The 26,345-nt window shown below is 43.8% G+C and overlaps 1 protein-coding gene across 1 annotated transcript in view; it reads right to left on the minus strand.

Annotated features, from left to right (window-relative positions):
* SEC16B (SEC16 homolog B, endoplasmic reticulum export factor) overlaps positions 1 to 10,710 on the minus strand; it is a 39,879-nt gene extending 29,169 nt beyond the window's left edge. The window contains exons 1-9 of the mRNA XM_082680338.1: positions 10,579 to 10,710; positions 8,085 to 8,438; positions 6,667 to 6,779; positions 5,464 to 5,584; positions 4,596 to 4,704; positions 3,233 to 3,377; positions 2,426 to 2,577; positions 1,962 to 2,023; positions 411 to 546 (exon numbers count right to left, since the gene is read on the minus strand). Of these exons, the coding sequence (XP_082536464.1) occupies positions 411 to 546; positions 1,962 to 2,023; positions 2,426 to 2,577; positions 3,233 to 3,377; positions 4,596 to 4,704; positions 5,464 to 5,584; positions 6,667 to 6,779; positions 8,085 to 8,380 (1,134 nt within the window). The 5' untranslated portion in view covers positions 8,381 to 8,438; positions 10,579 to 10,710. The remainder of the gene's footprint in view (positions 1 to 410; positions 547 to 1,961; positions 2,024 to 2,425; positions 2,578 to 3,232; positions 3,378 to 4,595; positions 4,705 to 5,463; positions 5,585 to 6,666; positions 6,780 to 8,084; positions 8,439 to 10,578) is intronic.
* Positions 10,711 to 26,345: the final 15,635 nt, after the last annotated feature.

Genomic DNA, 26,345 nt, shown 5'->3' on the forward strand with positions numbered 1-26,345 from the left:
CCAGAGCACCTGCCCTCTTCAGGAAGAGGCTGACGTGCAAACACAAGACAGCCCCTTCTTAGATTGTTGTAATTCAAACTCCAGCTTCACTCTCATGCTTGCTTTCTGCCTGTCAGGAGCCACAACGATGACCAGAAATATGCACACTCTCCCAGGTGTATCATCTGCTTAGCGCAGTAACCCAAGAACCGGGAGATAACCCCAGGCTAGTGGAGAAGGGCGGGGGAAAGGTTAGCATTAGCAAACTGGCATTGACATCTGAGCAGTTTTTCCCCTTGAGGCCATTTGTTGCTTCTTTAATGTTACCTTTTATAATCAATCATGCCACAAGCCAAATCTTCTCTCTCCCAGGAAGACTTCAGTTCCAACCCAGCCTGCACCTGCCCACCTGCCAGCGCAGTGATACTGACCCCGTTCTGCCGACAAAGGAGAACCAACAGTTGCCACAGTAGAGCCGAGTCTCTGCTCCCTGGTGTCTCAGATTTGCGACTCTGCGCTGCTTTCTGCTGGCAAAACGTCACGATGTCCACCTTGTGTACATCTTCCCTATGGAGAGATTTCAGGGAGCAAAGAGTGAGGGACAGATTCCTCCCCCGGGTAGGACCACAGTCCCCTCCTACAGTGTGAGGGTGTTGCTGGGGCTGGAGATGGGATAGAAGCCTGACAATCCAGGACGGGGGTAGTGAGTCTATAGCTACAGAATAGTTGTTTCCTTATAGAACAGGAAGGGACCTCAGAGATTCTCTCGTCCACCCTCTCCATTTTACAGAGGAGGAAACTGAGGCCCAGAGACCTGAAATGACTGTTTGGTATCAAGGAAGAGCACAGACTTTGGGCTCAGACAACCCTGCGTTTAAATCTAGCCAGCCACTTCTCAGCTTACACAAGTTTCTTATCTCCTCTGAGCCTCTGCTCTTTTCGCTAAAATAGGAATAGTTAAAAAGTCTACCTCCAACTCAGTATCTTGTAATAACCTATAACGGAAAAGAATTGGAAAAAGAATAGATATATATACCTATGTATATATATCTATATGAGTTACTCTGCTGTACACCTGAAACTAACACAACATTGTAAATCAACTATATTTCAAACTAAAATTTTTTTTAAAGTCTACCTCCGTACAAAAAGGAATTAGCCAATTGTGTAGTGTATATAAGTACCCAATAAACAGGAATTATTATTTGCTTGAAATCATTCAATGAAATCAATCAAACTGGGACCAGTACCCTAGCGTCCAAATACCCAGCTCGGTGCTCTACCCCACATCTGTACACCCGTGTGTAAGAAATGGAGACAACACTCATTTTTACTTGAAGGAACTGTCAAAATACTATGGGGATTTTCTTGGAGGGGGAAGCTTCAGGATAAGAACACATTTACACAGTAGTGATGATATTGTAAGGGCTTTGGGGTGCATTATCTCACCTCTGACACCAGCCAGGACTCCTCTCTCCACGACAAAGAGCATCCTGAATATTTATCGGTAACATGACTAGCAATGTAAAAGCAGTTCTAGCTCAATCCTGCAGAGGGCAGACTTGCACACTGTCCAGTAACTCAAATGCTGGCCATGTTACTTACCTCTCCAGAAAAAATTTTTCCATATGATCCACTTGCCTATGATTTCCCAGGCTGTGTTCCACTCTTCTACCAGTTTAAGTACTATTAAGTACACAGAACGCTAAAACCCCTTACCATGGAGGCTTTGTAAAATAGAACTGATTTCAGATTTTTAAACCTTTAAGTTAATTTTTCTTTCTGCCTTTCAACACTCAAATTGCTTGTCAAAATGGCTCAGGCCACATTTGGCTCCAACTTGTAGCACGGAGATTCCACTCCAATGGGGAGAGACATTTTCTTTCAAGGAAGTCAAGAACAAATCCCCAAAATGCTGATCTGGGCAGGAAGATTTTATAGGTTTCAAAAGCCCTTATTTTGCAGCTCTCATGGTAATTTACCTAATCAGGGGTCCTGAGAAAGTCCTCATCTTTTCTTGTTCCTCAGAATCATTAAGAATAACCTGGAACAAAAAATCAAGTTTGGTCTTTAAGACTATGTCCCCCCAGTGCCCCATTGCTCAGTTAAGTCCAGCATCAGAACCCAGAGCCATGATCCTAGGATGTGGCTCAGTGCCTCATGGAGAAAGCAGAGGACAGAAATGAGCTCTCTAGTTGCTGAATATGACCCAATAGCATCTCATGAAAAACAGAAGTCTAGCATTACTTCTCTCACAGAAGAGCCCCAGCCATTCCTTCATACACACACACACACACACACACACACACACACACACACCCCAATCCATAGGGTGCCTGGCCCAGTCCCCTCCAAGAGCACCCTATTCCTGGAGATGCCCAGGGCTCAGGCAAAGGGAATCAGGGAGCAGGGTGCTGACATTCCGAGGACACAGAATCTTGTTTACCTCCATGCTGTGCAGTTCAACAAGGGCCGTCTGTCCATCACTGAGAGATCTGGGACCCACACACACCAGCTGACCTCCTGGCCCAAAACTCACAGGCACGTGAGGGATGTAGAACTTCATGGGTGTCTTGGGACCAGCTGCCGAGATGTCCTCTAACCAACAGACACAGACGGACACTGTTAGCATTACTGCCACTGCTTTGCTTTACTTTAGAAATACTCCACAGACACACTTCTTTCCAAATTCCACCTGGGACCAAGATAAGATTCTGGATGGGCTACATAACTAGAAGAAGCCCATGCTCCAATAAGAGCTGAACCTCTGAGAATATGTCAGAATATAATGCAAGGAGTTGATGGTTTGGCACAAATGATAATGTACCAGGGCCAGACTCCCAGCAATGGTGACACGCTGGGAACTCTGGTTCTCATAGCCCCAGTACTCAGGGCAAGTCTCCTACATCCAGACCTTTGTGACCTGCCTTCACTTTCCCAAGCTGACTCTGGTCTTTATTTTCTTCACCTATTACCTAACAGTACCTCTGAGTTCCGCCTCTCCCAGCCTGGTGATGGCTAGGGGCAGTGTTCTCTTCCAAGAATCAGCTATGATGCAATCTCCAGTACCAGAGAAAAGGGGGGAAATGGAGCCAAAGTTGGCCACTCTGCTCAGGAGACCTACCTACAAAAATGAGGCAGACAAATGGTCTGCTCTTGGAAATACAGGGCAAAGGTGACTTTCCAAGACATGTGCCACCCAGCCCTCTTCTCAACAGACTCAGCCAACTCCTTTGATCACTTCAGTACCCACCAGCCTGAACTGGACTCCAACCTGCTGCAGCCATGGGGTCGCACAGCTCAGAGGCATCTGTCATGTACTGACTGAGCTCATAGCTGCTGGAGGTGAGACCAGACTCGTGCTGCCGGAGAAGGTTGGACTCCTCGGTCAGTGATGGCTGAAATTAAAAACAACAAAACACATGGGAAGAATCAGAAGCGCTTTCAGAGAGACGGTCCTCCCAAGTGTTTCTTCAAAGGCAACAAAATTCAAACTCTCAAATAAATATAATGAATGTGGATGTGCTGAAAGGAAAAGAAGGGATCATTCAATCGACAGGTGTTTGCTAAAGGATTCACTGTGGCCTAGTGGGAAGCATGCAGGTCCTGGGGTCAGGGAGGGTGAATTCAATCCCAGCTTTGTCAATACCAAGTGCTGTGAACTTGAACAAGTGACTTAGACTCGCTGAGCTCAGGACCTTTATCTGCAATGTAGATAATCATACCTACCCTATATAGTTCAAGTACTTACTCTTGCATTCATTCACCAACTGTTTAATGAGCACTTACTATGCTCCAGGTGCTATGCTTTCCCTAAGGATACAGGTGTACAAGAAATTCACGGAATTTACATCCTGAGGACTGTAAAACAATGGATGCAAACAATGGATACAAAAGCTCTTTGTCCACACTGTAAAGTGCTGTACGTGTGTATGGCTGCTGTTACTGTGTTGTTGTTACTGTTAGTCATAATAGGTGCCCCGCCCTGTGAAGCATCAGGTGTACAGAAGAAACTGGCCCCACAAATCATACAAATCTCATCAGGGATACAAAATTAATACAAGACTGTCAAAAATGAAGAGTTTTTCTCTGTAGTATGTTTGTAACTTTTCCATAAATCTAAAATTATTCCAAAATTTAAAGTTTATTGTAAAAAAAATTCAAGAGCTCCATTTTGTAACCCAGCTGGTACACACAGTAAGATTTTAGAAAAGAGAGATGGAAGAGTCAAGAAAAGTTCTGCTTTTCAGACCTGAATTAAAAGATTCTAGCAACTTCCCACTTCCTGGGTAAACCGAATTGCTAATCCACTGGGATACCGGTGACAGCCTCTTCTCTTTCCTACCTTGGAGTGACTTGGGTGACATTTCCTGATCCAGCCAACTTGGCAAAAAAAATGCAAAAGGGCCAGATCAGGGCCCCAGATCCAGAAGACTGAAACAGGGAGCAGGGAAAGGAAGAGGTGGGTAGAGGCTCTGCCAATTGGGGAGGAATGGGACCCCTCAGACTGCTGGCCACTGGGGACCCCGCCCCACGGGGCCCTGCTCTGCCCCTACTGACGAGGGCAGGTGTGATTCACTGTCACAGACCACCAGCCCCATGTCACTTCAGGTTACCTTGTTTTTCTGGGCCCCAGTTAGCGGACTCTCCACAAATAAGTCCCCAGGCATCTCCTGTCCAGAGTTAGAAGCAGGACTGTCTTTATAAGGGTTCCAACGCTTAGATCTGCGGCAAAATGACAGGAGCAGGTGAGAGGGGGTCCAGAGCAGGCCAGCAAGGCTGAGCTGCTCTCTGCTGGAGGCTGTTTTGCTGCAAAGCGTGGGCAGGTGTCGGGTTGGCCCGTGTGTCGCAGGGAAAAGCCTTGTCCTCCATTTCTCCGCCTCAGTCTATTGGACCAGAAAAACAGGAGCTCCTGGGGTTCATAGTACAGTTACTAGAAGTGGCCCCAAACCCTGCAGAGGAGGCTCAGTCTCTGTGGCCTGACGTCCTGGAATAAGTTAAATCAGAGCAGCTGGGCTGGTGAGTTCCAGGCAGGGTTAAGGCATCAGGTCTAAGGGCACCAGAGAGGTGCTTGAACAAAATGCTGTTCCCTGCTCACCTTATCCCACGGGAGAGCCCATTCTCAGGGCACAGGAGGGGGCAGAGAAGAAGCACCCCAGCCCCAGGCAGGACCCAATCAGGAGAACTTCTGCAAGGCCACATCTGTTCCGAGGCCAACATAGAATTAAGGCCCTCCTCTAAGATGGACCTCAAGTAATCTCACAGGTTTTGGGAACCACCTCTCAGAATTAAGAATCCCTCCTCCTAGTGTCCATGGGAACAGCTGGTCCCAGCCAACCCAGGCTACTCTCACACCCCTGTGGCCAGAACAAAAGCAGACGGGCTTCTGAAGATGAGGGACCAGCACCAGATGACATAAGGTTTGCCTAACATAGCCTGCGTTTGGCTGAATCATGTTGAACCGGCCTCTCCTTTCACACTTACTGGAACTGGGTCTCACTATTTGTTCCAAACGGACTATTCTGGTTTTCATGTTGGTGTTCATTCAGGTACTTTTGATCTCGATAATCTTCATGCGAGATATAAGGACTCCCTTGCCTTGCCACTGCACCCTCAGAAAAAAACAAAATAAAGACAGGTCACTTCCTATTCCTAAAAGTTCAGAAAAACACTAGCAAGCCATGAAGCTGAGTTACTGGAGCACAGCAGGTATAAAAACATACAATCATCCCTCCGTATCCATGGCGGGGATTGGTTTCAGGACCTGGGGAAGTTCAAGTCCCTCATATAAAATGGTGTAGTGTTTGCATATAGCCTATGCACATCCTCCATATACTTTAAATCATCTCTAGATGAATTATAATGCCTAATACAATGTAAATGCTATGTAAATAGTTGCAAATACAATGTAGGTGCTCAGGGAAATAGTTGCCTACAAGCAGCAAATTCAAGTTTTGCTTTTTGGAATTTTCTTTTCTTCGAATATTTTCAATCATCAGTTAGAGGCAGACCCGCAGATTCGGAGGGCTGACCATATTTGCCACATTGAGTAAAGTAAAGTTGATAAGTAAAAGCCAACAGTGAAAGTCCATAAGATGCATCTCTCTGAACCAATGAGCACGGCTCTATACAATGGGGATCTTATGTGTGTGCACAGATGTTTGTGTTTTCAACGTTGAAACAGGTTTCTCTTTGCTAGCAGGTCAGAAGATGCCTTTAGTACCTACCTAAAGCCTTACTATTGGTGTAAGGTTTAAATTCTTTTTTTGTACATATCTGCCTCCCTCAGGGTAAATGATGGTCAGACTCATTACAGCCCAGCCACACACTTGATGACTTCACTGTTAAGAACTGGCTTCACTGTTACTTGGTCAGAGACTATAATCTTAGAAGAAAAATATGGATGAAGTACAAACTACCCATAATACTAGTAATGTAGTAACAGTGTCAGTGCCGTCATCTACACGTACAAAGAAAAATGACTCTTTTCTATCTCTTCTTCTCAAGACATTTAGCAGTAGTGTCATTGCTGTGGCCTCATCTGGCCAAGCAAGAAGCAGGTGAGGCTGGGGCTCTACCTCAGCCCAGCAGGAGGCCCAGGGTGAGGCTCCGAGCATGGTCCCTTTGCCCTCTGCCCTATCCGACCAGCTGCACCATCCCAAAGGCTTCTTGGAGATTATTCCGTACCTCCTTCTTCCCGCAGCTGCTGCGGGTGTCCATGGTAGTAATAACTTCCATAAGCATATTCTTCCCTTAGGGCTGGAGAGTGATAGCTTTGATAGAGATCCTCAATGCCCGGCCTAAAGGATCACAAAGAAGACCAGTCATTCAAGGATGAGCATGGTAAAGAGAAAAACCAACGGAGGACTTGACAAACGAAACAACTTCAGAGGACAGAATTGTGACCCCTGTCTAGAATCTGCTCTAAAGCCACGGTTCATTCTGGATCCCATAACCAAAAAATCCAGAATCAGAGCAGGAGTAGGACCGTTGTGTCAGAACAAGGCTGCAATTTTTATAGCAAAACCGTAGCCAAGTGTCTCATTCTCCCTCCCCATGGTCCCTCTTGCTCCTCCAATACACACACAACCAACAACACAAAATATTATCTGAGAAAACCCTGCTCTGACATCACCTTAGGAAACCCCTTCCCAAGAAGACTGTGTAAGTGCCTCACATACCACTGCAATTCCCATGCATATTATAGATGGCAATGAGATGAAAAAGTCAAGTTGGACCATCTTAAATCTGATTGCTTTTATTGCCTCTGTCCTTAACATACCTTCCTTCGTGAATTCAACAAAGGAACGTCATGTTGTTAGTATCTTTATCAATTAATAATTCTTTACTATTTCATAGGGGCAGAATTCTTTACAATAATTGTCATAATTTCAACCCTAAATCTGGAGGCAGGAAAACATCACCCCACCTGAAAAAGTTAAAGTAGAAAATAGATGGCTTGCAACATTAAATATGAAGTCCAGGAGGAGGAACTCCAGATTCTCCAGATTCTCCTAGAATTACCTCACTGAGACCTCTTCATTCTGAATTTGGAGCCTACAAGCTTGTATTTGCTTTCTCTGATTTTTTTTTAAGTTCCCATTCATTCACTCAATACATTGTTTATTTCTGTACCCATCACACTCTAGGTGATGTTCTAGGCACTAGGGCTCTTCTTGGTGCTGGTGGGTCAGTGCTAACCCTGGGTCAGAGTCTTCCAAAGAGGATAAGGAACTTTTTATAGAGGTCCATAGGAAAAGCTTTTCCAGAGTCTACAAACATTGCCTTTTGTGATCCCAGAGTAAGAGGGTCTCATCTGCTGTCTTGAATTTCATCATTCTTTCTACCCTCTCCCCGCATCACCCAATCACATTGTGATGGCTTCTTTAAGAAGCTCCCCTAGGGGATAAAGAAAGGAAAATATTATATTTTCAGTCACCAAAATCCAATTTGGGAGAGGAAAGGGTATAGCTAAGTCAGTGTAGTAGGGTGGAGAAGGAAAAAGAAGAAAAAGAGGAGAAATAAAAGGAAAAGGAACAAGGAAAAGAGCAATCTGTTTGTAAGCATTTAGGAGAGCTGGGTCAATTCCAGCTCTAAACCCATACCTTGAATACAACTGACTGGGATAACCACCTTTATAATAGTCATCCCTGGACACAGGCGGATGCCATTCCCCAGGCCTGGACGCGTAGTGAGGCTGCTGGTGGTCTGCCCCAGGGTCCTGCTGTGGTTGGGGGCTCCTGCCCATGTCTTGTTCTTGTTGGACCCTCTCTCCATTGTGCCAAGAGTGACGAATAGGCCGATAGTATCTATCTCTCTGAAGCCCTCGGTCTGGATCCCTTGATGGTGCTGGGGGCCTCCCCTCTGGCTGAGGCGGCCACTGGGGAACCCAAGGCTTCATCCCTGACCTTCTGAATTTCTCTCGTGTTTTGAGTCAGTTGTGTAGTTATTTTATCTTCCTACAGACAAAACAGAAAGAAAAAAATTATCATCATTTTAGGCCTATATCCAAACATGAAGGTTAATTAGGTTTTGTGAAAGAAGCACCTACGGTCCTCAAAATCTTCTATCTAAAACAAACCACACAGGCACTGATACAGAGATAGCTGAAAAAAATCTTAAGGAGATATTTGAAATAAATAACAGGCTAGACAACTATACTGATGTTGCTATAAAAATTAAAAAGTATATTTGGAGCAACAATAGATGTGGGAGGCATGGGAGAGAGAACAGTAATAGATGAAGCTCCAAAACACTATCAAAGTATCCCAATTAAATACACGTGTGCTGGACTTCCCTGGTGGCAGAGTGGTTAAGAATCTGTCTGCCAAGGCAGGGGACATGTGTTCGATCCCTGGTCCGGGAAGATCCCACATGCCGTGGAGCAACTAAGCTCATGCACCACAGCTACTGAGCGCGCGTGCTGCAACTACTGAAGCCCGTGCACCTACAGACTGTACTCTGCAACAAGAGAAGCCACCGTAATGAGAAGCCCACACACCACAACGAAGAGTAGCCCCTGATCGCCACAACTAGAGAAAGCTCGCGCGCAGCAACGAAGACCCAACACAGCCAAAAATAAAATAAAAATTTAAAAATACATGTGTGTTCACATATTCCACCAGTAAATGTTTATTCAACATTTACTATGGAGGCCGTATGCTGTCATAGAAATAGAGTGGGCCTTAGACAGAGCTAGACCACAGTTCAAATCCTAACTCTGCCACTTATTAGCTAGTTAAATTTTTCAAGCCTTAATTTCCTTACTCATAAAATGAGGACCATAATGAGCTGACAGGGTCACTGTCAGAGTCAGAGATCCTTACACTCTGGCTGGTATATAGTAATTGTTCAATAAATAGCAGTTAGTGTTATCAGAGATAAAGATTAGGGTAGTGTGAGCAGCTGAAGACATTTCCTAAATAAAAAGGAGCTTAAAGTGACCTCAAGAGACATATTTCCTGAATCCTTGAAGTCTTAGAAGAACTAGGCCCTATAATCTGGCCATTCCTGCCCCTGCTCCAGGGGAGGCGATGAGACGCAAGTTTGGGATTGCTTCCCTGACAAACTATAGAGCCATGTCTGGAGATTTTAAAACCTGGAAGTCTCCCCAGCATCAAACTGATTTTCCCCACTTATGCTTCAAAATGGGAAATAGCTCCAGAAGACAAGATACCTTCCAAGCTTCTCTGCTTGTATCACAGAGCAGCACCCGTGTCCAGCTGCCCCCAAAGAAAAAGCACACATCACACCTTACTGCTGCTCAGGAGTCTCTCGTGTCAGAATACACAGCTCAGTCACACCCCGTGTTTCTTCTCCCTTGGGAACTATTTTACGTTGAAAAGTTCTGATCGGATCCAGTCAACTTGCTCCCACTCCTGAAACTCCCAGCCCAATATAAAAATGAATATCAGAACAAAAGGTCAAAGGGTGTGTGTTGAAATCAAGACGTCACACTGCTCGAACGCGGCGGAGCCAGGGTCCACAGCTATGAGCCGAGAGCTGTAAGCAGAACATACCAGAAGAACAAAGCACAGAAGTGCCTTCCACCTCGAGAGCAATCCAGCTCAGGAAAACCTGCACCTTCCTTCCCGTGTCAGCCCACTTGCTTGAAAAAGTCAGGTGCGATGAGAGCCTTTTCCAGCAAATCCCAGCAGAGGCCAAATGCCCCGGACACGGTGAAAGGCTAAATGGGTTTTTCCTGAAGGCCCACGGAACTTGATAGCATTTGGACACAAGGAATTTCAACAAGAAGAAAGCTTCTTCCACCTTGTTCCCAGATATTTTCACTAGACAGCCCTCCTCCGACTGCAAAGGCACAATACCCAGTCCCTTTGCCAAAGTCAACTACAATTGATTTTCGTTGCCAAGATATCAACTCCAGCAGGTTAGACCTCAGGTTACAATTAAGGACCCCAAATGAAAAGCACCTAAGATTCTCCAAATGAAGGCATTACATCTACGGTGACAAGTCATACTCACACATCACGTAAATGACCTTCCCTGGTCCCACTAAGGTCAGTATTGCCTTTCCTAATTCGACAGCACAGCAAGTACAGCCAAGACAAAGCAAGCAAGGGCGCTAGCATTCCCACACACCTGCTCTGACGGCTCTCCACCACCTTCCCTCAGCGCAGCTCCAGGAGTGTCTGCTCTCCTCCTGGACACTGTCAAAGTCCAGGTGCCACATCTACCAAGACTTACCTGGCCCTCAGATCTACAGCCTGTCAGCTACCTTTGCCACGGCCTCCATGGAGCCGATTCACGAGGGCAAAGTACAGCGCAGCTCCCCCAGTCGGCCAGACCCGGCTTGGAGTATTTGTTCACAACCCTGTCAGAGGCTGCTGCTTCTGTTTGCCTGGTCGTAGGCTGAGCCAGGTTCACTCACATGTGACATGTGACAAAGCATCCAGACCCCCACAGCAAACAAGGAGCAGAGACCCGAGGGAGAGGAAATGCAGAAAGCCTTGAGGCAGCCTGACCCGGGGAGAAGAGCGTGGCCTATGGGCTGTGAACTCCTGGCTCGGCCACGAGTGGCTCTATTGCTCAGCCTCTCAGCTTCTTCTCTAAAAGGGGAATAACAGTACTTAGCTTATAAGGGTCATCGTGAGGAGTACAGGCAAACCTCAGAGATATTGCCAGTTCAGTTCCGGACCACTGCAACAAAGCGAGTCACAAGAATGTGCTGGTTTCCCAGGGCGTATAAAAGTTACGTCTACACTGTACTGTAGTCTATTAAAGTGTGCAATAGCATTATGTCTAAAAAACAATGTACCTTAATTTTAAAACATTTTGTTGCAAAAAAAAAAATGCCAAAACAATTACAATAATAACAGCAAAGATCACGGATCACAGATCACCAAAACAAATGTAATAATAATGAGAAAGTTTTAAATATTGTAATAAATACCGAAATGTGACGCAGAGACACAAAGCAAGCGTTATTGGAAAAACGGCACCGACAGACTTGTTTGACGCAGGGTTGCCACAAACCTTCAGTTTGTAAAACACACAGTAAAGTGAAGCGATATAAAACGAGGTATGCCTGTAAATGTTGGCAAGGTGGCACATGATATATAATGATGTATGCTCTTTAAATAAGTATTATCTGTTCCTTTCAAAAGAGATGAGCGAATTCTACTGGTTGAGGCAGGCAGAGTACTCCCTGGTGGGTAGTAAATGCCCAGTTTGGGTTTTTCTCATTCATGTTTCTCTTCATTGGATTCTGGTTGTGCATCAGTTGTGCTATCTAGATGGAAGGCAAATTTAAATTCCCAATATTGAACTGAAGGCACTGAGAAGTTTTCTATTACAAGAAAGTAATTTCTTTGTTTGAAAAATACATTTCTTTAGGTAAGTACAGAGTAGCTCATGTCCACTTTTGAATTAATATTTTAAAAGTCAGCAAATCATCATGCTGTACACCTTAAACTTATATGTTATATGTCAATTATATCTAAATAAAGCTGGGGTAAATATAAATAAAACTCAGAATTTGCTCTAAAAAGGCTCAAATCGTTTATTCTTTCTTTCAACAAACACTGAGTCCTTATTATGTATCAGGATTTGACACACATAGACATGAAGGACACAGCCCTTGGTTCTAAAAAGCTTCGAGCAAATTAACTTCTCATGTTGTTATTAGTCCAGGGAAGACCGCCACTGTTGGTCTCATGGTCAGATAGGGTAAGGTACCGGAGCTATAAGACTTTGTCACGGCCCTACAACTGACTCCTAGGACTTGACAACTGAGTGTAGAATTCTCTGACTCTGGGTCATGGTTTCTTACCCCACTGGTGAGGTTTGACTCACTAATGGCTGCACTGCCATTTTTAATCCTCCTGGGAAGAGGTACTGGAGAAGGACACACACATTGACAGCAGGAGTCAGAACATGGTTGATTATGACACAGACTCAGATATCAAATTATCTGTCCCAATATCTCACAATAACATTCAGAAAAATCTGATGTAACTCTTCTGGCTTATAACATGACGTTAGTCCTGCCCTATAACACCAGCTACATTACTGAAATGTTGACTTTGGAAGATACCTTACAGGTTATTTTAGCAACTTCACTTTGTTGGTAATAAAACTAAGATCCAGAGAGATTAAGTGATTTACCCAACGTCACAAAGCTAACTAGAAACTCAGTTAAGATTATATTGATTACATTGTATTGGACCTGTCTTGCATTGGGCTTACAAGAGCTGATTATTAAATATTCAGGAATTGTGTGAGCCAGTAGTTAAGACCATTGATCATTTGAAATCCACCCCAGTGAGAGTATTTACACCACAGAAATTGGCAAGTCCTACAAAGCCAGGTTGTTGTTGTTTTTCAATAATCAGTTTATCGGCATAATGATTACAACTCCAAACTCCTAACTCCTATTCCAGTGTTCTTTCAACCACAGAATTGTCATTCTTTTACAAGCCTTCATTGCATGTCTCTGGTTTAAACATCTAGCTCAGTTATTCCAAATGCTCCTTTTGTGACATCCCAAAGCGTCCCTAATTATCTCAAGTGTTATTATGAAACTCTTCAAACACTCACCAACCAAAATTAATTTTAATTAGTTTTAATTATTTTATATAGACATATGGCATACCACAGTTATATGGGTCATGGAATGAAATAGATCGTGTGGGATCTCACCACTCCAAAAGTTTGGGATTTACCAGTCCCTGCCTTCCCCAGCCCCATATATCAAGAGTTACTAAGTCTTTCAACCTGGCAACTCAAGTCTTCCTGATTCCTAACAAAATTCACTCAGTTTGAGAATACATTAGCAGCTCATCCCCAACAGGAGTTGGGCTAAAATTGGTCTTGTCACCTCAAGTCCTGGCTGCAGTGTCCTGGCATGATGCCACAGGCTCCCACATGCTAGAACAGTTATAGGCTTCACATTATCTCTTCCCCAAGTGTCCTGTCCTCTTGCCTGATTCCTGCTCTGCATTCCAACTATCCATTGGAATTGGAGCCCTGGCCAGTTGCTAATTGTTGTGAATTTCCCTTCCCAGTCCCTGCCACCCTTTCCAAATGTCAGACCACTAAGAGGATCTTGCTTCAACCAGGAATAACTACCCTAGTTTGACATCTATCTAACGAAAGCATCATCACTGCTAATGATGCTGCTAATCTCTTCCCACCAGAATAGTGCTGATAGATGTGAACACCCACCTAGATCTAGGTCAGGTTTGCCACGAGTCCGTGAGCACTATGATTTAATGACTGTTGACTCTTGCAAGGGACAGCTCAGCAGCTGAGACATGCCCCAGGCTTGACCCCATTTCTTTACTAAAAGTAAAAATTTAGGAAACAAACTGAGAGGCCCTATGTCAACAGATGAACAGTAATTATCTGTCTGGGTAATGGGATTGCAGGTGATTTTATTTTTCTCTTCTTGTTTGTCCATATTTTCTAACTTTTCTACAATAAACTTACATTATTTTAAAAGACAAAATCAACTAGCATTATTTTTGATTAATACTATATCCAAAGCAAGATTCCTGGGTCAGAGGTTATATTTTTGTTAATTTTTATAAATTTCTTTCTAAGAATATTATAGCAATTTACACCCACACCAGCAATGCATGAGAATACCTTTCTTTTTTTTTAAGTTTTTTTTTTAAACATCTTTATTGGAGTATAATTGTTTTACAATGTTGTGTTAGTTTCTGCTGTATAACAAAGTGAATCAGCTATATGTATCCATAAATCCCCATATCCCCTCCCACTTGAGTCTCCCTCCCACCCTCCCTATCCCACCCCTCTAGGTGGTCACAAAGCACCGAGCTGATCTCCCTGTGCTATGTGGCTGCTTCCCACTAGCTATCTATTTTACATTTGGTAGAGTATATATGTCAATGCTACTCTCTCACTTCATCCCAGCTTACCCTTCCCCTTCCCCATGTCCTCAAGTCTATTCTCTACGTGAGAAGAACTTTCTGAACATTCTTATCCACACTGGATATTCTTTTTAATATTTCCCAATTAAAGGATGAAAAATAGGAGCAACAAAAAATACTATATCCAGGGCTTCCCTGGTGGCGCAGTGGTTGAGAGTCCGCCTGCCGATGCAGGGGACGCGGGTTCGTGCCCCGGTCCGGGAAGATCCCACATGCCGCGGAGCGGTTGGGCGTCCGGAGCCTGTGCTCCGCAACGGGAGAGGCCACAACAGTGAGAGGCCCGCGTACCGCAAAAAAAAAAAAAAAAAAAAAAAAAATACTATATCCAAATGTGGTGTTGTCATATCAGTAACTAATTGCACTCATGTTGCTAAAATGGAGCAGTGACTCCCCAAAGCATCCAAGATTGATCGATTGTGCTCAGTCTGCTCTTCTGGAAAGACGACTCTGGAAGTCATTTATTCACTAAGCAACTGTTTTTTGAACACCCATTATATGCCCAGCATTGTCACTTGCACTGGGGATACTGAGATAAACGGCATATAATCCTTGCCCTAGCTTTCAGTCCAGTGGAGCAGTAGAAATTCAAATACGCAATCAATATGCAATGCAATCATTATTCTAATGGGTATAATCACTACTTTTTCAAATAGGAGGAAGCACGGGGGCATGTGCAAAACTAGAAACAGGGAGATGTGCTGTTCAAGGTTACCCCACAAACAGGCAAGACCAATGAATACCTCAACTAGAGCAACTGCAAAGAGGTTGGAAGAGAAGGAACAGATATATGAATATAAAGTAGAATCAACATGAATTGACACTCTGTTGAATGTAGAAAATGAAGGAGAAGGAAAAGTCAAGGACAATCTCAAGTTTTCAGGCTATAAAGACAGGACCACACTGCCCCTTTTTGGGATAATAATCTTGGAAGAGGAGCCAGTTTGGTGGGAGAAGATGACAACTTCAGCTCTGAACGTGCTAATTGTGAGGGGCCTGTGGACAGAGGTAAGTGTGGTCAGTGAGAAGTCAGTTGTAAGAGTGTAGAGCTTAAGAAAGGGGTCTAAGGAGAGAGACGTGGTGATTGAAGCCACAGGTATGGGTAGTATTGCCTAGGAAAAGCTTGAAGTTAGAAGAGAAGTCCTAGGGAGAAGTTCTGAGGAAGAGCAACATTGAAGAGCTGGACACAGAAAGAGGAGCCTGTGAAAGACATCAGTGAAGTGCCGGAAGGTGGGCAGAAAGCCAGGAGAGGATGGTGTCCTAGAAGGCAGGGGAGGTGATGGCTTCAGAAATGGGAGCGTGGTCAACAATACTGACAATAGGAGAAATACTGAGAGAGGCAACAGTGAAAGTGTTCTCCACACACTGGGTTAACCACCGAGGAGGTTTGATGATCATAACATGAACAATCTCAGTAGAACTATGGTCAAGGGAGTGAGGAATTAGACACAGAAATCACTTACACAGCGAATGGAAAGTAAGGAAAAGGAGAAAGCAAGTAGAATTACTCTTTCGAGAAGCCTGGATGTGAAGAAAAGGGGACGATAGCCGGGACTACTATGAGGCACTTGGGATTGAAGAATTGGTTTAGGGTGGACAAGATGAAAGGGAGTTACATGCTGATTCATACGGAGATTGGAGATACAGAAAGCAAATACAATTACTGGAGGAATAAATCTCAAAAGAGGCTGATCACATTGGACCCAGAGCATAGGAGCAAAAGTTAAGCCTAGCTAAGAGGAAGGGCATCTCTTCCTCCGAGAAAGAGATAAAGGGGGTGAAGACGGGCATGGATGGAGGCAAGTTTGTACAAAAAGGGACTGGATACTGAGACCTCTCTGTGGGGTAGACTGCTAGAGATCAGGGTGAGCATTTAGAGAGAGACCTGAGAAACGTGATGAATGTTTGGATTGGCCCGTGTGGAAACTGGGAGTGGGCTTTAACCAGGAACATGTCCTCAGAGGAACAAGTAGGCAGGAAGTGCAGCTGTTATGGGACCCTTAGACAGATTTGAAACTCCATGGGGACATTGAGCATCTGTGTTTGGTCCAGGCTATGACCACAGTGCCTAGACGGTGCCCAGTGTGTGATAAGAGCGCAATAAAGATTTTATTTATAAATGAATGGACATCTGAAATTTATAGCAGCAACAGCCTTACTGCAGATCGTATCCAGTAGTTTTTACAGCCTGAGTATAGAATTAAACTCTAACAGGGAGTTCCTAGAGAAAGTAAAAGGGAATGTTGAGGCAGTGAGTTAAGCGGACTGACCAGAGAGTGGTTAAAGGTATGCCACGTGGGTCATAACTGAGACAGAAACACAAATTCTCTGCATACCTTGTTAAACTGAGGTCCCTAGAAATACTTAAGAGACCCTCTCCAATAGGACAGTGAAAGAAAAACATTCAATCACAATTCAAACTAAAAAACCTTAGTTGAAGTGGGACTGACAGGATAATGCCTATACCCGCCTTTCCAAAAATATCTGATACACTGAGATGCTTTTCAGTCAGCCAGCATCTCATAGCTGTGACTCCAGGAAGGAGACCTGGGGAAGGTTTAGCGTCGAGCAGCCTCTTGACTCCAGCAAAGCCAGACCCTGAAGCCAGCCTTGGAGATCCGAAGCTCATGGCCTTGGCCAGGGATTGGCCACCAAGGCTTCAACCCCTTCCTTCCGGTAAGCTGGGTGGCAGGCGAGAGGCAGAGCAGCATGTGCCTGTCAGCAGTTCCATTATCAGGAAGGACGAGTGCCAGGAAAACATGGTCTAAGGGCCAGAGACAATTAGCCTGGCACAGGCATCACAAGCTACTCATGCCAATCCTGGGAATGTTGCTCTCACCACAGTCCTAGAAGTGAAGGTTTGGTTACTTTATTGATTTCCTACAGGACCAAGGAACTCTGTATGTGAGCCCTGACAAAAGGGGTCCTTTAAATGGCACCCCTGTGGCTGCCTGCACACCTGACCCCCCGATTCCGCCTCTGCTGCCAGGTGCTAGAGAAGGAGGGTACCACTCATGAAGACAAAGGCCTCCATTCTTCCTTATCAGCCCTGGGCTAGCAGAGGGGGCCTCACTTTCTCCGCTCTTTGCCCCTCCCATTTTATTGATGCCCCCTGAACCAGGATGAGTGGGGTGGCAGTTGGATGCTGCTGTGACTTTTAACCCCACATCAAGCTCCATCAGGCAAAGGTGACTCATGCACCTGCTAAATGAAATAAAAGGCTATAAATGCTGGGAGTGTCCTCCGAGGCCGCAAAGCCAATAGGAAGGAAGAAGAATAAGGCTACCTGAGGGTGAATCTCAGCCCCACTGTCTGCTGGCTGCAAGAAGTTGAGCAAGTTATTCTGTATCTCCTTTTCTTCCTCTATAAAATGGGGATGACAATAATAGAACTTTTCTCAGAGAGTTATTGTTTAAGAGTAAAATTAGGTTAAAAAACTACAAACTACCTGACATATAGTAAATGCTCAATAAATGTTAACTGTTACCATTTCCCTGAAAATGCTACAAAGTGCTTAGGAAGCGTTCTGTACAAGTCATCAGTCAGGAATTAATTGATTATCCATTACTGCTCTGAAATCCACAACTCCTCCTTCACATTTAACCCAGAGTCCCCACTGAACCATGAGATCAAGGAAAATTGAGAAACTATGTCTCATAACTACATACGACAAAAAAGAATGGGTTAACGTAAAAACATCAGAATTAGAAACGTCATGGAAATGCAGTCCTATGCTTCTCACTCTGGACTATTGTAGCCCCAGGGACAGTGCAGGATGTCACAGGATCAGCACTAATTTTATTTTATAAGCTATTTAAAATATTTTAATTTTTAACAAACACAAATATTGTACTATTGAATATTATGGAATAAAATTCAAATTTGTATTAATTTTTACAACGATGAGAAACTTCAAAAAATTTTTGTACTTGCAACGGACAGGTACACACCACGCACGCGCGCACACACACACACACACACACACACACACACACACACACATTCACATATACATCCCCTGCACCCCCAGGAATCACTCCCTGCCATTTGATGGAAATGTTTGAGAGACACATTCCGAACAAGAGCAGACATTCAGACATGTAACTGATGACCTGGAAAAAAATCTCTGGAAGGAATCCATCCCTGCAGGTGAAGCAGTGTCTAAGCCAGGGAAACTCAGGCCAAGGCATACAGCTCTTTGATTTACAGACCTGTAGCACTCCAAGCTCTCCACTGCTGGATAAAAATCCTCTATTATATAAGATTCTACAGGGTACCCAGGAGGCCAGTGACTCTCCCAGTTTAGCTGGGACAGGAAGCGTTTGGTCTCCAGTTAAGGTACATTATCAGACTCCTAATAGAAACACACCCCAATATTTTAGAGTCAAGATACTCTTCCTTGATGGTAACACACATGCATGACTCAGACCCATTTAAACTCTTTGAATAGGGGAAAACGTCATGCCACTCAGCCTCCTTCTCCTCTCCAGGTTACATAGTCCCAATTCCGTTTATGTTTCCTTGTACAACTTCCTTTCCTCAATCATTTTGAAGAGTAGCAAAGGCCCAGGGGAAAGGAAACAGGAATTGAAACCTGGATTTAGTTTTAACACCGCCATTTCCCAGCCATGTGCCTTTGTAAAACCATCATTCAGTCTCTATGAGCCCCAGTCTCCTCCTCTTTAAAATGCAGTCTAAAAAGTACGCCACAGGGCCGTGATGTGGATGAAATGAAATGTTACATGGAAAAACACCAAAGTGCCTGTTAAATAGAGGTTTGCAATAAATCTCTTTGCCTCTTCCTCTTCTGGGTTCCTTACCTGCTGTTAAAGGGGTAACAATCTAAACTGTATGCAAAGCTCATGAGTGTGGTACAGTATAAGTAAGGGTTAGGAGCTCAGGTTTTGCAGTCCAAATTGGATGAGTCCCAGAGCCTCCCCTGACTAGCTGTGAGACTTCAAGCAGGTTCCTTAACCTCTCAGGCTAAGTGTTCTTATTTGTTAAGGGATTGTATAATAATGGATATCTTCAGAAGGTTGTTGTGGGATAAATGAGACAAAGTACTGTTCACGGCATGTAGGAGGTGTGCAATGAATATTTGATTCTAGATGAATGCACGAGCTAGGAAAAGCACGTGGCACAGCGCCTGCACATAGGAAGTGTTCACCAAGCGCTGGTCACGCCTGCACGTAGGAAGTGTTCACCACGTGCTTGTCGCCAGTGTTGTTGTGTAAAAGAACATAGCAGGAGAGTTCCCTTCTGGGCTATTCAGGGTATATGTTCTTATGTGCTTTTATCATAGCTGTTCATATTTAATTTTTGTCTTAGCTATTCTTTATTACTGACTTAGAATCTAATCTTAGGTTATTGTTTTTAATTTTTCTCCTGCCTTCTCTCTCATCATCATAATCCACTGCATTCATAGCTTGTCTTCCCCAGTGGTGGGCAGCCTTGGCTCTTTATTTACATTACCCAGTGGTAACAACAGAGTTTGTCCATTTAGAGAGCAATGAAAGTGAGACCAGAAAGGGTAAGGGCTTTCACTAAATTCACGCAGTGCCAGTATCAGTCATCAATTGGAGGAAAATCAATTACAGGACTTCTAGTCAAAGCTTTGTTCAGAAAAACATACTGGTTAGTAATAGCCATGTGATATATTTAATACAAAAATGCAATTATTTCAAAATCTATTCCATAATCTTCAAAGCTATCAGTCACTGTAAATAGGTTCATTCAATTTGACATATAAATAGGAATATATATGTTCATAAAAACAGAAACTCAAAGCTTAATTTCTGTATTTCCTCCTTGTCCCATTTGTCAGTCAGTAAAGGCGCATATCACTTTGCTGGTCCTACTCCTCTGCCTGATATTCCGCGTACAGAAATAGCCCGTGTGTGCACAGCGTGAGTGCACACACGTATTTTAGTGGCACTCACATTCTTGTTCTCTCAGCCTGGAATAAGTGACTGCAGATATAGCCAAGATCCCCAGGAGTGCTGCTCTATTGCTGAATTTAGCACATCAGGGCAATTTCCATAGGAGCCACTTATGATGCCAAAAAACAAAGCTCCAACTTCAGTTTCTGGAGGACGCTGAAGGGCACGACAAGCTGATGGAGAAGTTTCTTTTCTAAGCATAAATATCTGCAGTCATCACAAGGGAGATGGCCAAAGTTCATTATTTTCTGGGAGCAGCCCATAAGTGAATATTATAGAGTCTCTGCATGCTGAGTAAATACTTACTGCCTTTCCCAACATTGTTTCTGTGACATTTCTGTACAAGCCTCCTAAGAATACTTCCTTTTTCACTAAAGATGCGATACTTTCTATGCTCCACGACATCGTGACACTATGACACCACGTCTTAGTGCTGGTCCAAACGTCGTTCATTGGATGGATGAGGCCACTGAATGAATCTGACTGGGGTATATAGCCTTGCCCCTGGGAGAATTTTTCAAATGATTTCCTTCATTCAATAAATAATATTTTGGACAAATATTAATTTATTATTTATTGTAATAAGAATATTTTCTCCTGTATGAGCTGGCTCTCCACAGTCTCTCTAAAAAAGCTGCTAAGGGAACTTCCCTGGTGGTGCAGTGGTTAAGACTCCATGCTCTCAATGCAGGGGGACCAGGTTTGATCCCTGGTCAGGGAACTAGATCCCACATGCATGCCACAACTAAGGAGCCATCAAGCCGCAACTAAGGAGCCCTCCTGAAACAACTAAGACCCAGCACAACCAAATAGAGATTAATTAATTAAATAAATATTTTTTTAAAAAAAGAAAGAAATACTACAAGACTCACTCTTCTTTGAAGAAAAAAAAAAAAAAGCTGCTAAGCCCCAGGACTATGTAGAAGGAAACCAAAAGAATCCTGGTTCCTATTTAATAACCAAGAAATGGGTGAGAAACTGAGTACTTCACTCATCATGTATTTATTGAGTGCTTACTATGTGCCAAGCATTGTCTTAGGTGTTAAGTGCAGGCCACAGGAAGTGCCCAAGGTGAGATTGTTCCTTATCCTCTTGGAGTTAGTTTACTGCAGACAAAGTAACAGGCAACACCAATAATCAGTGCTAAGAGGATGGCAGTAAGAAACAGATGAAACACACAGCAGAGTTGCCAAACCTAGTCAGAGAAGGCTTTCCAGCAAGGAAAGATGTCTCAAGGGAGACCTGAAGGATATGAGTTCATTAGCCTGGAAGGAGGGAAGGGAGAGCACGAGAGAAGGTGATCCCAGCAAGAGGATGGATATGATAAGGGCTCAGAGGTGAAGGAGGGCCTGTGCACTCAGCACATCATCAGTGGGTTTTATATTCAGTGTAGTTGGAGCCTAGAATGCAAAAAAAATTACTAGAGACTGAATATTTGTGTCCTCCCAAAATTTGTATGTTGAAACCTAATCCCCAATCTGATGGTATTTGTGGAGACTTCGGGGGGTGATTAGGTCATGAAGGCAGAATCCTCATGAATGGGATTAGTGCCCTTATAAAAGAGACCCCAGAGAAATCCCGTGCCCCTCCTTCCATGTGAAGACACAGTGAGAAGATGGTCGTCTATGAACGAGGAAGCAGGCCCTCACCAGACACCCAGTCTGCCAGCACCTTGATCTTAGACCTGCCAGTCTCCAAAACTGTGAGAAACAAATTTCTGTTGTTTATAAGCCAGCCAGTCTATGGTACCACGTCATAGCAGCTTGAATGGATAAAGACAGAAGTGATGAGGGCTGAGACTGAAGAGACTGTCCTAGCTGCCTCCGCCAGCAAGTAGAGCGGAGTGTAGCCCCAGCTGTCCCCAGTACCCAGACTGTTTGCACACAGTGTGGCAAACATGTGCTATTTCTGCCTGCCCTGCATCCTATCCTCCAGCTTCTGGTAATAAATCATTAGTTTTCCTTTGATGAGCTTCCCTGCCCCCTCTCAGTTTATACAGCATGTATGTGACTGACCCCACCCCTTGTTCTATGAATGGACGCAAAATTCATACCTGACAGTAAGAGTCCTGCAGCTCCCTGGCCAAAGTGATTAATTTGGCAGTTAGCAGATGTCCAGGGACATGTCCAAGAAGCATGCTCCCAGAACTTATACTTGAACTACTGGGAAAGAAGTGTGCTTCCCATTGGGTTGACTGAAGTGATAGAATATCAACCTGGAGCTGGAGGCAGCCATCTGTCCCCCATTCATTCACCCACTAATAGTTTCTTGAATAAATACTATGTGCCTCATGCTGTTGTAGACATTAGGGACACAGAAATAAAGGACATAATTCTGTTGTTTAGGTTTTCACCATCAACTGGAAAGGCAAATAAATTATCACTAAAAGTGATAAATGTTACATAGATTATTATATGATCACAGAAGGGCAGCCAACTCAAGCAAATCCTCCTAGGGGGGAAAACGCTCATTAAACCTTGTTAGATAATTAGGACTTAGTCAAGTGAACTGAGGCATGGGGGTGGTTCCAGAAGAGCAATCAGTAAGTTCAAAGGCATGGAGGGGAGGCCCAGCTGGACAAGCTCTGATGACCCACCATATTCAATCAGTCTGGAAGATAATGCCCTTTCAGGGGAGCAGGAGAAAGGAGGCCAGATGGCCAAACTGGCACTGAATGGTGAAGGCCTTGGATTTTTGCTGAAGACTTCAAGCGGCTTCTAAAAGACCCAAAGCAGAAGTGACATCATTAAGTTGGTATTTTAGAAAACCAGACAAGTCACAATGTAGAGAACAGCTTGGGGAGTGCCAGACTGCGGGCAGGGTGAGCCTTAAGAGGCAGTCACCACCATCCTCCGTTTTAAAGTCAATGCAAACTTAACTAAAGCACTGGTGGAAGGGGAAAAGCGAGCAGGAGGTAGGTGTCGGATTCAAGAGAAAACAAGGAAGCAGAATAAATGGGATCTAGAGGTTCACTGTATTTACACAGCTCTGGCCTTGTGATGGGATCTAGAGGTTCACTGTATTTACACAGCTCTGGCCTTGTGATGGTAGATGGCGATGTCCCTGATCAAGATTGAAGTGCATTTTACTGGAAGAAGCACATATTCTGAGGAAATGTAAGTTCTGGGTGGACCATAGCAAGTTGAACTGCTGTCCGCAGGACAATATACTTAAGGGTGTCTCAGGCAGTGAATATGAGTCAGGAGCTCCTGACAAAAGTCTGCAGGGACACACATGTGGTGGGTGGTGTTCATTTGTTTATACGTTGCTTCTTTCCTGAAGATTTGTATGTGCTTTGATTTACATGTTATCAGCACACAAGTCACAATTAAAATCATGGATATGAATGAGATTGGCAAGGGATAGCACAGGCTTCAAAATTTTAAAAAACTAATAATAATTAAGGCTAAAATGCAGAGAATGAGAAGTTCATGAAGACTAAGAAGGTAGAGTCATAACAGCATCAAGGAAGCCAAGGGGTCAAAACAGAGGAAGAGTAAAGAGAACAAAAACAGTAAGAGATCAAGTTACATAAGAACTTGACAGTAGGGAGGGACCATGAGTGGTTGTTCACTGGCTGGTTGGTTGGTTGGTTGGTATAAAATGGGAGACACTTGAACATGTTTTTACCTATGGTGGAAAGACAGTGTAGAGGAGAAACTAAAGAGATGGGAGAATAAGAGACATGAGTGATGGATGTGGTGGGCGGGGACTTCCCTGGTGGTCCAGTGGTTAAGACTCCACGCTTCCACTGCAAGGGGCACGAGTTTGATCCCTGGTCAGGGGAACTAAGATCCCACAGGCCATGCCCTGTGGTGTGGCCAAAAAAATAAACAAATTTAAAAAACAATTTTTTTGCACACACACACGAAAAAGAGAGAAGGCCAAGGGGGATGGAGCTCATAGCCCAAGAGAAGAGATTACTCAGGGGTCAAAAAGTACACTTTTGCCATTGAGAAGGGAGGGAGGCAGCAAGGAATGTATGAATGCCCATGTGGATAATTTTGTGAGCTAGGCTAGGCAAGGCTGATAGAAAAAATATACATACTAATTATGCTAAAGAAATTGACTTTTCCTTCATTCTATTAAAACATGTTAATGAGACACCCACAGTTTCCAAAGCTAAAATTGACTGAGCTGATTTTGCTGGGTTTCAGGAAGCTGAGGATGTATCACACAGTCCCCAGTGGTGGGTATTTTCTATTATTTTTCTTTTCTTTTTTTTTTTTTGTATTTTCTATTCTATTGGAAACCACAGTCTGGCTTATTTTTGACTCAGTTTAATTCCTCTGAAGCTGTAGCCTGTGGGTCACACTTATTTTAAGAAATTTCATTTTTCTTAGTGTCAGGCTCTTGTGTCTTTGCTCCTCAAAAATCAGCAGCAGTTGGAAAAGTACCTGTTCTCATCCATAACCATTTGAAAACAGATATTTAAGGTGAGTCTGTGTGAAACTGCTACCTTTAAGACATCTTTCTCAGATACAATCTTTCCTCCTATTAATATCATATCATATGTGGGCCCGTCCAGGAAGGATCCTTCAAGTTTCTGTTATAGAAAAATCACCATTTGATAGAGCCTGGTGGGTGACATGTGAGATCTATTTTATAAATAAAACACCCGTTCCCAAATTGGATGTGGAGCAAATTCAGTGCTATGTAAAAAGCTGTTCAGCAAGGGAAAAACTCACACTAGATGAGGAATCAATTACTGATGGGGTTATCCTTCCCACCCATTCATTTTATAGCACATAAACTGAAGCCCAGAGTGCCATATGGTTAATGGGATCAATGCCAGGACCCAAATCCAGGTCTCCTGACTCCCCATCCACTGTTCATCCCTCCTCTCATAACATCTGTTTTTCTTTCTGGGCAGCAAACTCCACTGGGCCAGGGACCCCTTCCATCTTGTTCACTTAGGTGTCCCCAGTATAGAGGTAACAATCAAAAATATCTGTTAGTAAGTTAACCACACTCAGGGTGGACCACTGTTGGTCTTTGTGAGGTTTTATGAAGAGCTGAGCATCAGAGTAAAAGGTCTCAACAGAAGAAAAAAAAAAAAAATCACCAACCCCTAAACACATGGTTTAGAAACTCTGAAAATACCAGACACTGAAGACATGATTTCCAGGGTGGGAGCCTTGGGAACAGCAGCTCAACCTAAGGATCCGTGCCAGGGCTTCATTTGTCATTGGGTTGGCAGGCACCATGCCCCTAGTCATCTATATACCTCGAGAACAGAAGTTTCCACCATTGCCTCTAAGTCAGCTTTAACCAGCTTGAATCCACCTTAAAATATTTAACAGGCTCTCTCCTCTCCCCCAAACACTGTAACTGCTAAGCCTCCTTTCATCTTCCCATAACCAAACCTGCCTAAGATTTTTATATAAGTTGAAATCACATGTCCTTTTGCACATTAGCAATGCACTCTATCCCACAGGGGACAGCCCCTGCCAGAGTATGCAGGTACTCCAAGGAGTTAGGACTTGAAAGTGGCATTAGCCACAGTTGAAGTTTGTTTGTTTGTTTGTTTTTTTCAAGCAAGACCCTGTGAGTTTCTTCCTTTTGCTGAAAACCATGTGCTGGCTTGAAACTTTCTACTCTGGTTAAGACAAAATGTTTCTCAAATGAATCTGGTAGAAGGGTCTCTGGTGGGAATTGTATTCCCTCAGTATTCTTCAGTTTGAGTTTGGTTTAGGTTAATTGGTTAATGGTGAAAATAAGTACTTACATCTTTTGCCCCTAAATCAGGAGTTGCTGCTGCTGCTTCGGCTATATCCCAACATGACAGCCTGCTGTTACTCACAACTGGCAGACACTGTAAAGCGTGATGCCACGTCAGCTGCCCAGAACCTTTCTGCTTCAGCAACAGTTTCCCAACGGAATGATTTGTGTGTAGATCCTGAGGCTGGAAACATGATCTGACCACCATATTGAGAAGGTCTCAGTAAAAGAGCTCACTACCTCTTTTATTACAGAATTACAGAAAGAAGGCACATACCCCTTCATGTATCTAGATGAG

This window comes from Grampus griseus, assembly GCF_964374135.1.
Source record: "Grampus griseus genome assembly, chromosome: 1".
Lineage (NCBI taxonomy): Eukaryota > Metazoa > Chordata > Mammalia > Artiodactyla > Delphinidae > Grampus > Grampus griseus.